At 35.1% G+C, this 14,180-nt stretch overlaps 1 protein-coding gene across 1 annotated transcript; it reads right to left on the minus strand.

Annotated features, from left to right (window-relative positions):
- Positions 1-5,503: 5,503 nt before the first annotated feature.
- LOC128220032 (somatostatin receptor type 4-like) lies at positions 5,504-10,654 on the minus strand. The gene is made up of 3 exons (XM_052928279.1): positions 10,441-10,654; positions 7,745-7,871; positions 5,504-6,311 (listed from the first exon to the last, which is right to left on the minus strand). Exons 1-3 carry the CDS (start codon positions 10,652-10,654, stop codon positions 5,504-5,506), a joined length of 1,149 nt encoding a protein of 382 aa, XP_052784239.1.
- Positions 10,655-14,180: the final 3,526 nt, after the last annotated feature.

Genomic DNA, 14,180 nt, shown 5'->3' on the forward strand with positions numbered 1-14,180 from the left:
GTTTTTTTTATGTATTTGCATACATTGTTTCCATGATTAAAGATAAAATGCGTTTACATGTATTTGCATACATTTGCATTGTTCCGTGATTCATGTTGCATACAGCAATTGTTCAATGTGTCCAGATCACACGTGTATGCATGTTTTTGCATACAGTAATATTTCCGTGTTTCATGGTCACACCTTTATACATGCAAATGCATCTAGGGATTGTTCAATGTTTTAAGATCATACCTTTATTTAAAACTTTATTTCGATTTGTTATACAAACATATCACAAAACGAATGTACAAGGAACACTTTTTTTGGATTAACACTGATATAAACAAGAAAAAATATTGATCCATACCATCAAGTCAGCGCGATAAAAGGAGAAGAGATAACATGCATATAGATCACCAAAAGAGTTGTAATTTGCTTCAAACATTTTCAGTTTACATATGTAAGAAAGATATAATTGCTAATAATACTGCAAACATTGTATTTGTTTTTGTGGGCATACTTTACTTAACATACAAAAAGCATTATTCTGCAAGATATGAACTGGTTCCTAAGTTTAAACTTTATTTTGGACAATATGAAATATAGTCGGCTGCCTCCTGGTTCCAACTAATAAGACATCACAACACAACCAAAGAGTATACGTGTATAGCATCGAACGTGCCTGCCTTGTCTGCATTTACAGTAGCACCACGTATCATTGAAGGTCTGGGCAGAATATTAATCTAGAAATTAAGAAACTTTTATCGAGGAAAAATATGCAATGAATTTTACCGTAAATGACACCCTCTTTGTGCAGTAGAAACTGATATCGGGTATCGATTTGTTCACCCTAATTATAAGTTACATCCGTTGGACGGGTATCCACAAACCCGCGATCTAGATATGTTTTGACGGGTTTACAAGAACCCGACACAAACTGCTACGCATTAAACATTATGCTTGTTGAAGTGAATGGAAGTTGTCCACCTTATGCCCATACGCATTTTCAGTGAGTACGTTCCGCAAATTTTTTGGATAAACTCAAATGAATAGAGATGGCATTTCGTCATAAAACCATTACCAATAAAGGTCATTTACAACTGAAAACGCTGTAGTCATACGTTTTATATACGGTTAAAATTGTTCGAAATGTTCTGTAGAGCTCAATACCATATCTTTTGTGTCTAAAAAGAAAAGAATTTGCATTATGTATGTCATAGAACTAGTATTTGATAATTTTTATTAATTTCTCTTTGATGTTATGATTTCAGTTTTCGTTCCAGATACAATATAAAAACACTATCAATATAATTATGCCAAACGGGACACTTACGTTTGAAAAACGCCGCAGAAACATGGACATACGACTGGAAATATTTCTGAAAAATTTCCTTTCAAAAGCTGTTTTAGTTTAAGTTTTTATTTTACAAACAAAATCTGAAATAATCTGTGACTGAGTCACGCTCATTTGAATGACACTGCGCAAGCGTGTGTTCTTGTTTTGTGACGGGAACTTGGAGAGAACCCACTCGCCCAGCTATGTGATCACCAACCAAACTCAGATACACCTAGACCGGGAAACAAAACCCAAGAAGACTTGGCGAGAAACATTGTTTCGCAGACTATGTACGCAGACCACTTTTGAGAGAAATCGTTTACCACACTTAGTGTTTTTGTTAATATAACAAAGTAATAAAGCGCTTACATACTTAACTAGGAATGTAGAAGACGAGGGGGTGAGAAATTGAAGTATGCTTCCGCAAACATAAACGTAAGACGCGAGATTTATGACCGTTACTAAACTTGAGTATTATCCCTGAATATTGTCCCTGTTGCCTTTAAGGTGAAGGTGACAGTTTTATGTCCCGACAACACGCCAACATGGCGACAAGGCTATAGTTCGACATTTTCATAGATTACCAGTCCAAAAATGAATGATGTGGTGTCTAGAAAACGAGCTGTATACGTACAAGGTTTAATGCTTTTGGTTTTACCTGAATATATAGCCGTGATAGACGATTGCCTGACAAAAGCCCTGCATGTGAATAATTGGGATGTGAACAAACTCGAGCCATTGGAAGAAAAGCACAACGTTGAAACCAAAACTACTCCCGGACAAAGCTGAAAAAAGATTTATAACATAATGAGCACTTCACGAATACATATGACAACAACCACTGTCATACACATACATGTGTTCTTGTTTAATGGCAAAGAGATGAAGGGATCAGGGGCAAAAGACAAACAATAAACTAATTCAATTCCGTGTAGCCATATATTTTCATTGTAAAATAACTTTTCAATATATAGTATTTAATGTTAACCTCAGGCAATTGATGTATTATTATGCCCCCCTTCGAAGAAGAGGGGTATATTGCTTTGCACAGGCATGTCGGTATGTCGGTCGGTCGGTCGGTCGGTCGGTTGGGCATGACCAGTATATGACCCCTATTGATATTGGGGGTCATCGGGTCAAAGGTCAAGGTCACAGTGACCTTTAATAGTAAAATAATTTTAAAGCTTGTCCGAGTGATAACTCAACAACGCCTGCACCCATGGCCCTCAATCTTGACATGGAGGTTGGGCCTGACCAGTAGATGACCCCTATTGTTTTTGGGGGTCATCATACCAAAGGTCAAGGTCACAGTGACCTTGAATGGTAAAAGGTTGTCCGAGTGATAACGTGACAATGCCTGCACCCATGACCCTCAAACTTGACTTGGAGGTTGGGCCTGACCAGTAGATGAACCCTTTTGTTTTTGGGGATCATTGGGCCAAAGGTCAAGGTCACAGTGACCTTGAATGGTAAAAGGTTGTCCGATTGATAACTCAACAATGCCTGCACCCATGGCCCTCAAACTTGACTTGGAGAATTGGCCTGACCAGGAGATGACCCCTACGGTTTTTGGGGGTCATCTGGCCAAAGGTAAAGGTCACAGTGACCTGGAATGGTAAAAGGTTGTCCGGGTGATAACTCGACAATGCCTGCACCCATGGCCCTCAAACTTGACTTAGAGGTTGGGCCTGGCCAGAAGATGGTCCCTATTGATTTAAGGGGTCATTGGGCCAAAGGTCAAGGTCACAGTGACCTGGAATGGTAAAAGGTTATCCGAGTGATAACTTGACAATGGCTGCACCCATGACCCTCAAACTTGATTTGTAGGTTGAACCCGGCCAGAAGATTGTCCCTATTAATTTTAGGGTTCATTGGGCCAAAGGTCAAGGTCACAGTGACCTTAAATGATAACATTATCCAAGTGATAACTCAACAATGGCTGCACCCATGGCCCTCAAACTTGACATGGAGGTTGGGCCTGACCAGTAGATGACCCCTATTGATTTTAGGGGTCAAAGGTCAAGGTCACAGTGACCTTGAAAGCAAACTCGACAATTCTTGGACCTATGGTCATCAAACTTGACATGAAGGTTGGGCCTGCCCAGTAGATGACCCCTATCGACTTTGGGGGTCATCAGGCCAAGGTCAATGTCACAGTAACCTTTAACGCAAAAAGTTAACAAATCTTCCCCCACTGATATCTCAACAATGCCTGAACCTATGATCATTAAACTTGACATGGATGTTAAGCCTGACCAGTAGATTCATAGAGTTAAAGGTCAAGGTCACAGTGATCTTGAATGGTAAAAGGTTGTCCGAATGATAACTCAACAATGCCTGAACCCATGGCCTTCAAACTTAACTTGGAGTTGCATCTGACTTGTAGATGACCCCTTATGATTTAAGGGGTCATCCGGTCAAAGGTCAAGGTCACAGTGACCTTGAACGAAAAAACTTGTCTTGTGATAACTTGACAATGCCTGCACCCATGGCCCTCAAACTTGACATTTAGGTTTCTGGTGACCAGCTGATGACTCTGGATTTTGAGTTCATAGAGCCAAAGGTCATGACGGTCATAACACACTTTATCCTCACACTTTAATGGTCATAATCTTAAAACAGCAACAAATCAGCTGTCATTTCGGTCCATGCATATTTCATTCAATTGTCCATATAATCCTGACAACATGGCGCTCAGGGGGGCATAATGTTTGACAAACATCTCTTGTTTTAACTTGTTTTGACACTGCAACATCAAAGTCATTACAACATTGAAACTAAGATGTTAATTCAAGGTGTGTTTTTATTTAGAAATCACACTGATCACCCATTATATTATGATAAAAATAATACTATCATATGAGAAAGCGTCGTTATGTCGGTTATGAAGCGGCTAAGTAGCGGCCAGAGGTCTCAGCCTATATCGAACCTATTTAAAAATGTGTCGGCCCGTCTTTGGATCCAATGTCGGGCCGATATAGCTTTTGATATCGGTCCGATGTGTGAGTGCTAGCTGGGTAACATGCGAATTCATTGGAAGTATAGATGTCTGTCCTGCTTCATGCATATTCATTAAGTTGTGTCAGTCAATTATCCAACGGTATTTATAAAGCATAATGGAATAAAGTACCGTGGTTACCAACGATGTGTTTTGACATACAAGAGTTGCTTGCTTGCATCTAGGGATTGTTACATGCTTGAATATGATACAGTTTTTATTATTTTTTATTGTTTCGATTTGGATGACAAACATAATTATATTACAAACACGCGTAAAGGCAGAGCAAATATACTTTTGCGTCACACTGACACATATAGGGCCGAATATTATACATGTATAGTGTTTACTGTGCCTTCCCTGTATATATTTACAATTTCGCATATTCTTGAAGGTGCGGACAGTAGATCAATTTAAAATATTAAAGATATATTAGATTCCTATCAACAATACATAACTTTATCCTAGTTTCCTTGGCATTAACGAAATAAGCGGCTGTAAAATAAATTAAATATAATTTTCAGAATACTTAAAATAGCAATAAAAGTAGGGTGTTAAAATACTGTAATCAGGCACCAGATTAAAGATGAGAGGAGAACATGACGTGCTTTGATAAAATGAATAAAGATACTTAGGACTATTTATTACTACGCTACAAAATATCAACAACGCCATAGGAACGATGTTTTTGGATTAGTTGTTCTTAGAAGAAAGTGAATGTACCTAAATATTAAAATTCATTAAAAAAATGATGTAATGCATACAAATGAATCAATTTGATACGTTTTTTGTTGGCTTAGTTTACGTATTTTTTGCACTCAGTTCAAGTACTGTAAAGTATTGTAAATGTGTACTTGTTTTTTCGTCATGAACGTGAAAATAAAAGCGGAGATGAACCGTAATATAACTATCGTTCGGACCAATTTATGCGCTTTTGAATACGCACGCTGTTTTTTTATAGGTGTTTATGACAATAAAGTATATGACGCTGTCCTAGTGTACCTTATGGCAATAAAGTATATGACGCTGTCCTAGTATACCTTTTTCAGTATCTCGGCGTATGGGTACAGCAACATTTACTTGTGCTCCCAGATGAGTGTTTTTATGTATTAAAGCAAATGGAATTTATTATTTACTTTGAACGATCAAAATGTGTTTTCTTAAATCATTCTACATTTATGATAAAGTTAAAGCTCTGTTATCTGTATTGTGGGGTTTGTTGACTTGTCAACAATCGTCTGACGTCCATTCTGTGCACCGTTTTCCATATGTTTCTGTTCATTGTTACACTTCGTCCTACTCCTATTTTCCATTACTCGGTATTTCTTCTCTGAGCGTCCAGGTTTCAAACACAATAGACGTCTGATCTCTTTACGGAAATTTTGTGACCAAATCAAAAGGTTAACTATGTTAAGGCATGAACTAAGATAAGATATTATTTGAAAGACCTGTTGGAGAACTCGGTCTGATAACGTGTATGGTCTTTGAGCACCGTTCAGCTCAGTAAGAATCAGGTGTCTCAGTTTATTGGCGTGGGAAGGACCACTTAAAATGACAAATGTGAGCGAAATGGCAAGGAGAACTCTTGTTATCCTAACAAGGCATTTTTGTTTCTTCGATTGACGTTGCAATATTAAATAGTCACTACCATTATTCTTTGGGGGTGCCAAGGAAATTTTTGAGAGAATAGCAACACTTAGAACAGAAATGATTATAATCGGAAGAATCATTGTGGTTATCGTATCCCAGAACGTATAGATTATGTTAAGCTGTGCGTATTTGTTAACTTCAGTACAGATTGTGTAGTTTTCGAATACTTCCATTACACTTGTTGTCCAGAGTTGTCCGCTATAAAGTATCACAGAAAACATAATCAGGATTCCAATCACAACTTTAGCACGAAAGACCGTGCAGTAAATGACCGCCTTGGATAAATGGAAAGTGACGATGTAAGTTTCCACTGTTATACACACAATCAGCCAAACAGACAGGAAACTGAAAATAAAAAGAAATAAATATATAAATTTTAATTGAACAGCAGATGGAATCTAGTAATTGTCTAAACATACATCATATTGTACTTCATTTGTTATGGCAACATAGTTTTTAAATTATCAATATTCTTTTACACAATAACCTTAAGGTTAATCGTGTTATCAGCGGACGAAGGTGAAATGCAATAATGTTCAAGTGCAAATTTCAATGCCCGACACAGCTCTTAGTGCTACTTGGAACAATCTTGGAGATGAGTACGCAATTCTATTCATCCATGTACGATTTAAATTTTGAGAAATTGTGATTTTTACTGATTTTATTTGCATGAAACATACGTTAAAAGATATGGAGTTATGCCAAAACGTAGCAAGCGAAATAAGAATAGAAGGTTTGGGTACCAACTTGTATTAACCCGATGAACATGTACACATATAACTGAAGAAAAGTGTCCACGCTAAAATGATTATCGTTTCTACCCCGTTCCATCAGTTTGTTAGATAGAGCAATGACATGAACCTATAATCAGTAAAAACTAAAATTGCATTATCCATGTCAAAGGACATGCATACGATGTTTTGAATTCTGTTGCATGTGATGGTATGAGTTAAGTTATCTCTCACAGCTAATAAAAAGACCCTAAGTAAAATATATGGCCGACTTTGACATCGCCGTTTAATACAAAAGAAATCTTAAATTTTCATTTACAATATCGGTTTTGTTTAACCTTGTTTGTATATTGCAATGTCTGTAAAGAAGGTAATGTTAACTAATGCTAAGTAACTCTCGTTGAACGATATTTCATGAGCAAATGGTATTGTGTTAGTAGGGAAACCAGACTGTCCGGAGAGAACTCACTTGTCCAGCGAGGTGACCACCAACTACACACTTTGAATCAAACCCGGGACGTTTTGGTGAGAAAATAAATCTGCATACAAGTACGCCAAAACATGTCAAAGCAGGCCGTTTCTGGCGGAAACTATTTAACGCACTTAATCCATTTGTTAACTTCGTTACACAATGCAAGTATATGAAATGTTAAAAAACATATTTACCCGAAAAATAAAAGGTAACATATTTTACCAGGAATGTTTCTCAAGTCAGTTTTCCCACAAACTTAAACGTAAGACATTTTAGGGATTATATAATAAGGAAGCTCCAGGGTGGTAATACCGACCCTCGTCAGTTGCTTTTTAATCGAAAAAGGGCATAACTCAACAGTAATATAAGCCAAAGATTTGGGCTTTTTTAAACTTGTACGTAATATCCATATGGCATTTAAGCTAAGGCAAAACGTGTTGCTCCCCATTGGTATTGACAACAACGGCATCAAGGTTATAACAACTATTCAACTGTTTCACCGAAAACCAGTCTGCTAATGGATACAACAGTGCCTGCGAAACTTAGCTGTTATAATTGTATTGTTTTGGTCTTACCTGAATATATAGCCAAGATAGACGATAGCCTGACAAAAGCCCTGCATATGAATTATGGGGATGTGAACAATCTCAAGCCATTGGAAGAGAAGCAACACGTTGAAACCAAAACTACTCCCGGAGAGTGCTGAAAAAAATAATATTTAAAGCAATGCACACTACATGTTTACATGAGACAAAAACAGCAGCCATACACACACTGTTTTCTTGACTAATGTTAAAATGATGAAAGGATCAGTGGCCGATGCCAAACCGGTAATCACAACAGACACCTCAAATGCCACGGACAAAAGAAATATAAGGCATCACACAGACATTCAATAAGAAACACGCACAACAACAAACAACCAACAACGGACACACAAATCAACCAACAAGAGGCAACCAAACACAGCACACATATAACCAAGAAAAGACACACAAGACAGCCAACAAGAAAAACACATGACAACGAACAAGAAAAGCACAAGACAACACAAACGGCAACTAACCCAAAAGAGACAAACAAGTCAAAACACAGACAACCAACAAGAGAATCACAAGATAACAAACAACCAACAATATATGTAAAACATTCATATCCTTTTTCAATTAATATTGGGGAACATGAAAGTGCAAAAATAATTGAACAGAGAATTGCAGTGAAAAAGCTTATACGAACGCAGAGTCATGAATGTATGTTTGCATCGACTGTACTGAATGTAAATCGTACATACAAGAACAAACCAAAACAAATGATTATGTTTTCACAGCTTGATGTCCATGTAGTTTCAGCTGAATTGTATTAATATAGTACAATATGTGTTTGTCTCGCATAAAAACGTTCCACATGCAAAGCGAGAAAGCAAAAAGAATGGTGATGAAAAGTACAAAAGCATCAGAGGAACATTTTTTGTAACACAACAGTCTGCCAGTTATTCATAAAGAAAAAATATTAAATGCATTTAAAAAAGGCTGTGACTGTTAGTGTTGGGTGACGCACACGCATGGTGGTTGTTGTTGTTCATTTTCGTTAGTTTTGCTATATTTACACATGTATAGTCGAATTTTAACCCGTTAGTTGTGTCCACTGTAAGATTCTTTAATATGAGACCGTCTCCGTGGCCTTGTGGTTAAGGCGTCCGCCTACGGAGCGGGAGGTCGAAGGTTCGAGTCTCACAAGGGGCTTGTTCTGACATGGCCGGTTGCCGACCCAGCAGCTAGTTAAATCGAGGGGTACCGATTGCCTTCCTGCCAGGCGCCTGGCATTTAGGATAAGGAATCGGGGTAAAGATGTTCACGAATGTTGGTGTCTCATAAGCCCAACGGGCTGGCCCTTAACTTAGAAGGGTGACACTATAATAAACAAACACTTTACTTTACTTTTGTACTTTTAGTTTTGCCATATTTACACATGTATAGTTTGATCATACCACTGAGGTGTGAACTTTTCGGACAAGTCCATTGTTGGTGTCCCTGAATATGTCATGTGTCATTTTACAGGTACCTTTTCAGAGCTATGTACCTAATAGTATTTAGTTTAAACATATTTTATTCATCAGCTTACACACTTTACATAGATACAAACAGAAAAAAACATGTACAATCTAGAGAAAAAGATTAGAACGAAAGATAAATATATCTTTAAAAAAATCCCCAAAATGTGATAGTATTTAGCAAGTTATGAAACAGCTGAACGCACATGATACTTTTGTACGACGAATAGTTCAGTAGGAGACGTGAAGGGTTTTAATAAGGAAGAGTGCGCTTCAATATTTCAATTTATTTTATGAAAATTGTTTTTGTTTTATTTAAAATATATCTTCTACTTTTCATTGTTATTTATTTTTCTTTGTTGATATATTAATACAACAATGTATTTCATAGAATTTAGAATTAAATTTCTTAAAAGCATATCTTTGGAACCTTTGATCAAAACTAACTCTAGATTTGCACGACTTTAACAGATGTTTTGTGAGATGCCTACATGTATATATAAAACTGAGATACTAACAGATGGAGAAAGAACTGAGCTTATTAAAATAAAATCACTGATTAATTCAGGCTATACTCCTATGGTACCCCAAGTATGAATTTAAGCCTAAAACGGGAAATGTATCTTAATATTGAAATAGAATATAATTTTAAAGCCTAATTAATGCCCTGTACTTTAACGCCGAGATTAAAGGGAGGCCGGTCGCTATATGCATGTCACCTTGGTTATGTTACATTTCCTATCCTTAAGGTCGGCTCAAAGCCTTTGTAGATGTTATGCATAAACGTGTCTTCACCATATCACTAGTAATGCTATTTGCAAATGGCAATATACTACTTGCCAATTTAAAATAAATAAACCCTTAAAGCTGCATTCTCACAGATTGAACGTTTCGACAACTATTTTTTATTTTTTGCCTTGGAAAGAGCCATTTTTTGCGAAAGTCCATGTAAACCAGCTATATAAGACTGCTGACAAAAATTAGATCGCAGTTCAAAAATTGATTTTTTATGCATTTTTCTTAAACCGTTAGCCATAAAACATTAATTTTCGAACGGAAATATGAAAATCTGCGATCTGATCTTTTTTCAGCAATCTATATCATTGGTTTGCAAATATTTGCGCAAAAATTTGTTCTTTCCAAGACAAAAAATAAAAAAAAGTTGTAAAAATGGTATATCTGTGAGAGTGCAGCTTTAAGAAATAAGAACAGCAGACTTACCAGCAAGGTATAAGTTTGACGAGATTTTCCTCATTCCTTTTGACAGGAACACACAGAAGGATAAGAAATTGCCAAGAAGCCCCGCGGTAAATATGACGGGTTGGAGGTATATGGTGATGTACTTGGCAAACAAGAAAAGAGATGGCGAAATATGATCACTCTCGTAGTTTCCACCATCAGCTGCATCAGCGGTAATATTGTCCACGTTTGACATATTCGCTATATCTGTTATCACTGGAAAATATAGTCCCACAGAACTATTTTATACAGAATTGTGACGTATAGTGTCGTCAGTGATAATTTCTGAAAAACAATAATCACAGTTTTGAAACGCTCTGTAGTCATAAAATGCATTCATATAATACGTAACACAGTGACCACCTGACTCATTGCCAGTATACCATTATATAAAAAACATTTACATGTTAAGATAGTATTAGTTGATTCTCGCCAATAAGTTTGTCCGGTTTTTGTGTTTAAGGAATTAAACATTACTAATTTTATATAGTTTCATTTGTCACATGGCATGTTACTGTGTGTGTGTATTTGTTTGTATGAAAGTGAGCTCGTAATGGCAAAATAAATATTATGTAAGCTATGAAAATATTGCATGGAAAATCTTCAAATGGCATTGGTAAAACGCACTTTGGTATTCTTGCCGACCATAAGTTCCCATCCACAGAAGACTTAATCATTCTAATATGAACTAAGGCGCTGCCTCTACGGGCTTGAAGTGTTATTGCCGGAATCGTAGTTCTTTTTATGAAACACGTGTTCTACAATACATCGCGGCCGGCATATTTGGCCTCTCTGGCCATCAAGAACAACTAACTGTTTTATATAGACAAGTCGAAAAAAAATTCAGTACATGTTCTTTAAAGTTAAGCACAGAGCCTTAATTTATGAATATTCATATGGCAAGGACGAAGAGGCTATTTTGAAAATGCTTTTCAGCTGTATAATTATTTTGATATCGGGTCAAAATACTGAATACACCAGTTACCAGAAAAGCATTTTTTTTGAAGAAGTAAAAGATACAGACCATTATTTGTCCATGATTTAATGAATACTAGTATGATAATACAGGCATATCTCTATTGTTCGCCATCTTCCTACCCACATACTTTGCATGATCTCTCAGTATTTTGATTAGTAATCAAGACCATAGTGAAAGAAATCGGCTAAGTAGTGTGAAGGAAATCGTTCCTATTACTAGATGTAAATCCTTATAAATATTGGTCTTTCACACCTTCCATAAATCAAGCAGTAAGTATTTCACAGTTTATTTATGAGTCCTTAATTTACATAGATACACTATCTACATACATTTATAAACTAAAGCTATTAAATATGAGATAAATATGCACATGGCCATTGTAAATGAGTAATGTGATATTCATACAGTTTTGTTGCAGTAGACAAATTATTAATTACTATAAACAAGAACTAGGTAGCATATAATTATAATGAGGATAAAACATGAGCTTTCAGCTGATACTGAAGACATTTCTAAAAAAGGTAAAAGATGAGTATATATGGTCACCTTAATGCTAGAACTCAATATCTGCTTCTATATCTATATGCAGTTATTGAGTTATTGCACTAAGGTGATTTATTATATTCTTGTAACAATAACATTCGATACTCATATTTGAAGATTTAACTTCAACACTATCCATTTCATAAAATATGTCGATTTAACTGCAACATCAGTAAATCATTCCTTTGACCAAATGCATGAGTATAATCCCTGATTAACAGTAAATAAAACAATTATTTTTAATACCACATGTCAAAAGCATTATCACATTTGAAAAAAAACTATATTGTTTACACAGAAAAAAATAAAAATAAAATAATAGTTAAGGAAAAATATGAATGCATTAAATATCCCATTGAGGTTAAACATAACACATTACTCAACTTTTATTAAAACTTCATTTTTTTTTTAAACCAAAAGATTTAAGGGGTTTACTTCCATTTTCAAAAACTAGCCACTAGTATATTTTTTAAAGCACATTTCAATATCTGCAATATATTTCCATCACATAAGTGTTTTGTTTATAGTAAGTATAATTGTAGAATAAGTCTGTAATTAGAAAATAAATATATAAAAAAGTAACAGAAAAAATGCATGGATTTTTTTTAATTGAAAATGAAAACAAAAGTGAGCCTTACAATTTTCAACAAAAATGTTTTATCATTTGAATGTGGAGGGCAACATAAGTGAATGAATAAGTTATTGCTAAAATATATTTAAGGCTTATACTAAGAATAACTGATAATCTATTGAAAAATAATGGATTGAAAGTAACTACATGGTCTTAATTAAGCAGTGTAATGTGCATGTTTGTCAAGTTTAGAAGTTGTTAATAACTTTCCTGTTTGTACATGAACTAAAGCAAGTACTTTTTGCTTTTGATTGTTTTCCTTTAAAGCATTGATATATAATAAAGAAAAATCCACTAATTTGAGGTTGTCATTTCTGCACACAGTTGATTATGAAGGAAAATATCAAAATGCCATAAAAGTTTTGCTGTTACTTAAAGCTGCACTCTCACAGATTTACTGTTTTGACAACTTTTTTTTTATTCTTTGTCTTGGAATTAGATTTTTTTGTAAATATCTGCTTACCAGTGATGAAAGACTGCTGACAAAAGATCAGATCGCAGATGTTCATATTTCCATTCCAAATTTAAAGTTTTATGACTTAAACCGTTACTAACGGTTTTAACGGTCTAATAAAAATCCATAAAACATCGTTTTTGGGACAGAAATATGAAAAGCTGCGATCTGATCTATTGTCAAAAGTCTTTTATCATTGGTTTGCAGATATTTATGCAAAAACTTGTTCGTTCAAAGACAAAAAAAATTAAAAAAAGTTGTCAAAACGTTAATCTGTGAGAGTGCAGCTTTAACATCAGATATCACAATAAATGGAAAAAAAAACAGGTATCACACATGTCAGAAAATAAATATATAAAAAGCTGTTTAATTTCTGATAAAAATAGGATATAAACTTTATCGCTTAACTATGACAAAAACAGTGCTATTGCTTTGATATAAAGTCTTCTAGATGTTTTTGTTCTGAGTAATATCCAGTACAGTATTTACCCGAATGTTGACAATATGTACTGTCACACTAGAAGCCATGCAATATTTATTTTATTATACCGAACACAGTTACATTTATATACATATATAAGATTTTTACGATAACACAACTTTCAAGTTTAATCAATTCATTCTGTAATTATTGTTTGTTTACATTAGCTGTCATTTTTTTTGAAATGTCGTTTAGAAATAAGGCAAACACCGGTTGTAACCAGATTCACAATACATTTTAATACATGTAAGCAATTTTCATAGTTCCACAGCCAATGATTTTTCCAATTTATACACTGAAAACTATCAGTTTTTGCAATACAGTGTCAAATTATGTTAAGCTCTATGCCACCTGTTTCTTCTGTTTCATTTAACTTTAATAAAATATTGATACTTGAACACAAGCACTCTTTTTCTGTATTCACATCCGGATCTTGGTCAACGAGGGGGCAGATAACTGAGGTCTTGAGCCTATTGAAGCAACATTTTTTTTCAGAAACAAACTTCAAAACTCCTATAGTTCAACTTCAGGCTATATGCAGGCTATATGCAACACATACTGAAAGTTTAACAATGATATTAAACACTATATGAATGAGACAAGTATTAGCACCTGTGGTATTTTCATAAAAAAG

The sequence above is a fragment of the Mya arenaria genome, chromosome 15, assembly GCF_026914265.1.
Source record: "Mya arenaria isolate MELC-2E11 chromosome 15, ASM2691426v1".
Taxonomy (NCBI): Eukaryota; Metazoa; Mollusca; class Bivalvia; order Myida; family Myidae; genus Mya; species Mya arenaria.

Coding starts and splice junctions, on each gene's coding strand:
- LOC128220032 (XM_052928279.1), bottom strand. CDS start 10,654: ATGTCAAACGTGGACAATATTACCGCTGATGCAGCTGATGGTGGAAAC. Junction 7,872..10,440: donor GTCAAACTTATACCTTGCTG/GTAAGTCTGCTG, acceptor TATTTTTTTCAG/CACTCTCCGGGAGTAGTTTT. Junction 6,312..7,744: donor TATCTTGGCTATATATTCAG/GTAAGACCAAAA, acceptor TTTTATTTTCAG/TTTCCTGTCTGTTTGGCTGA.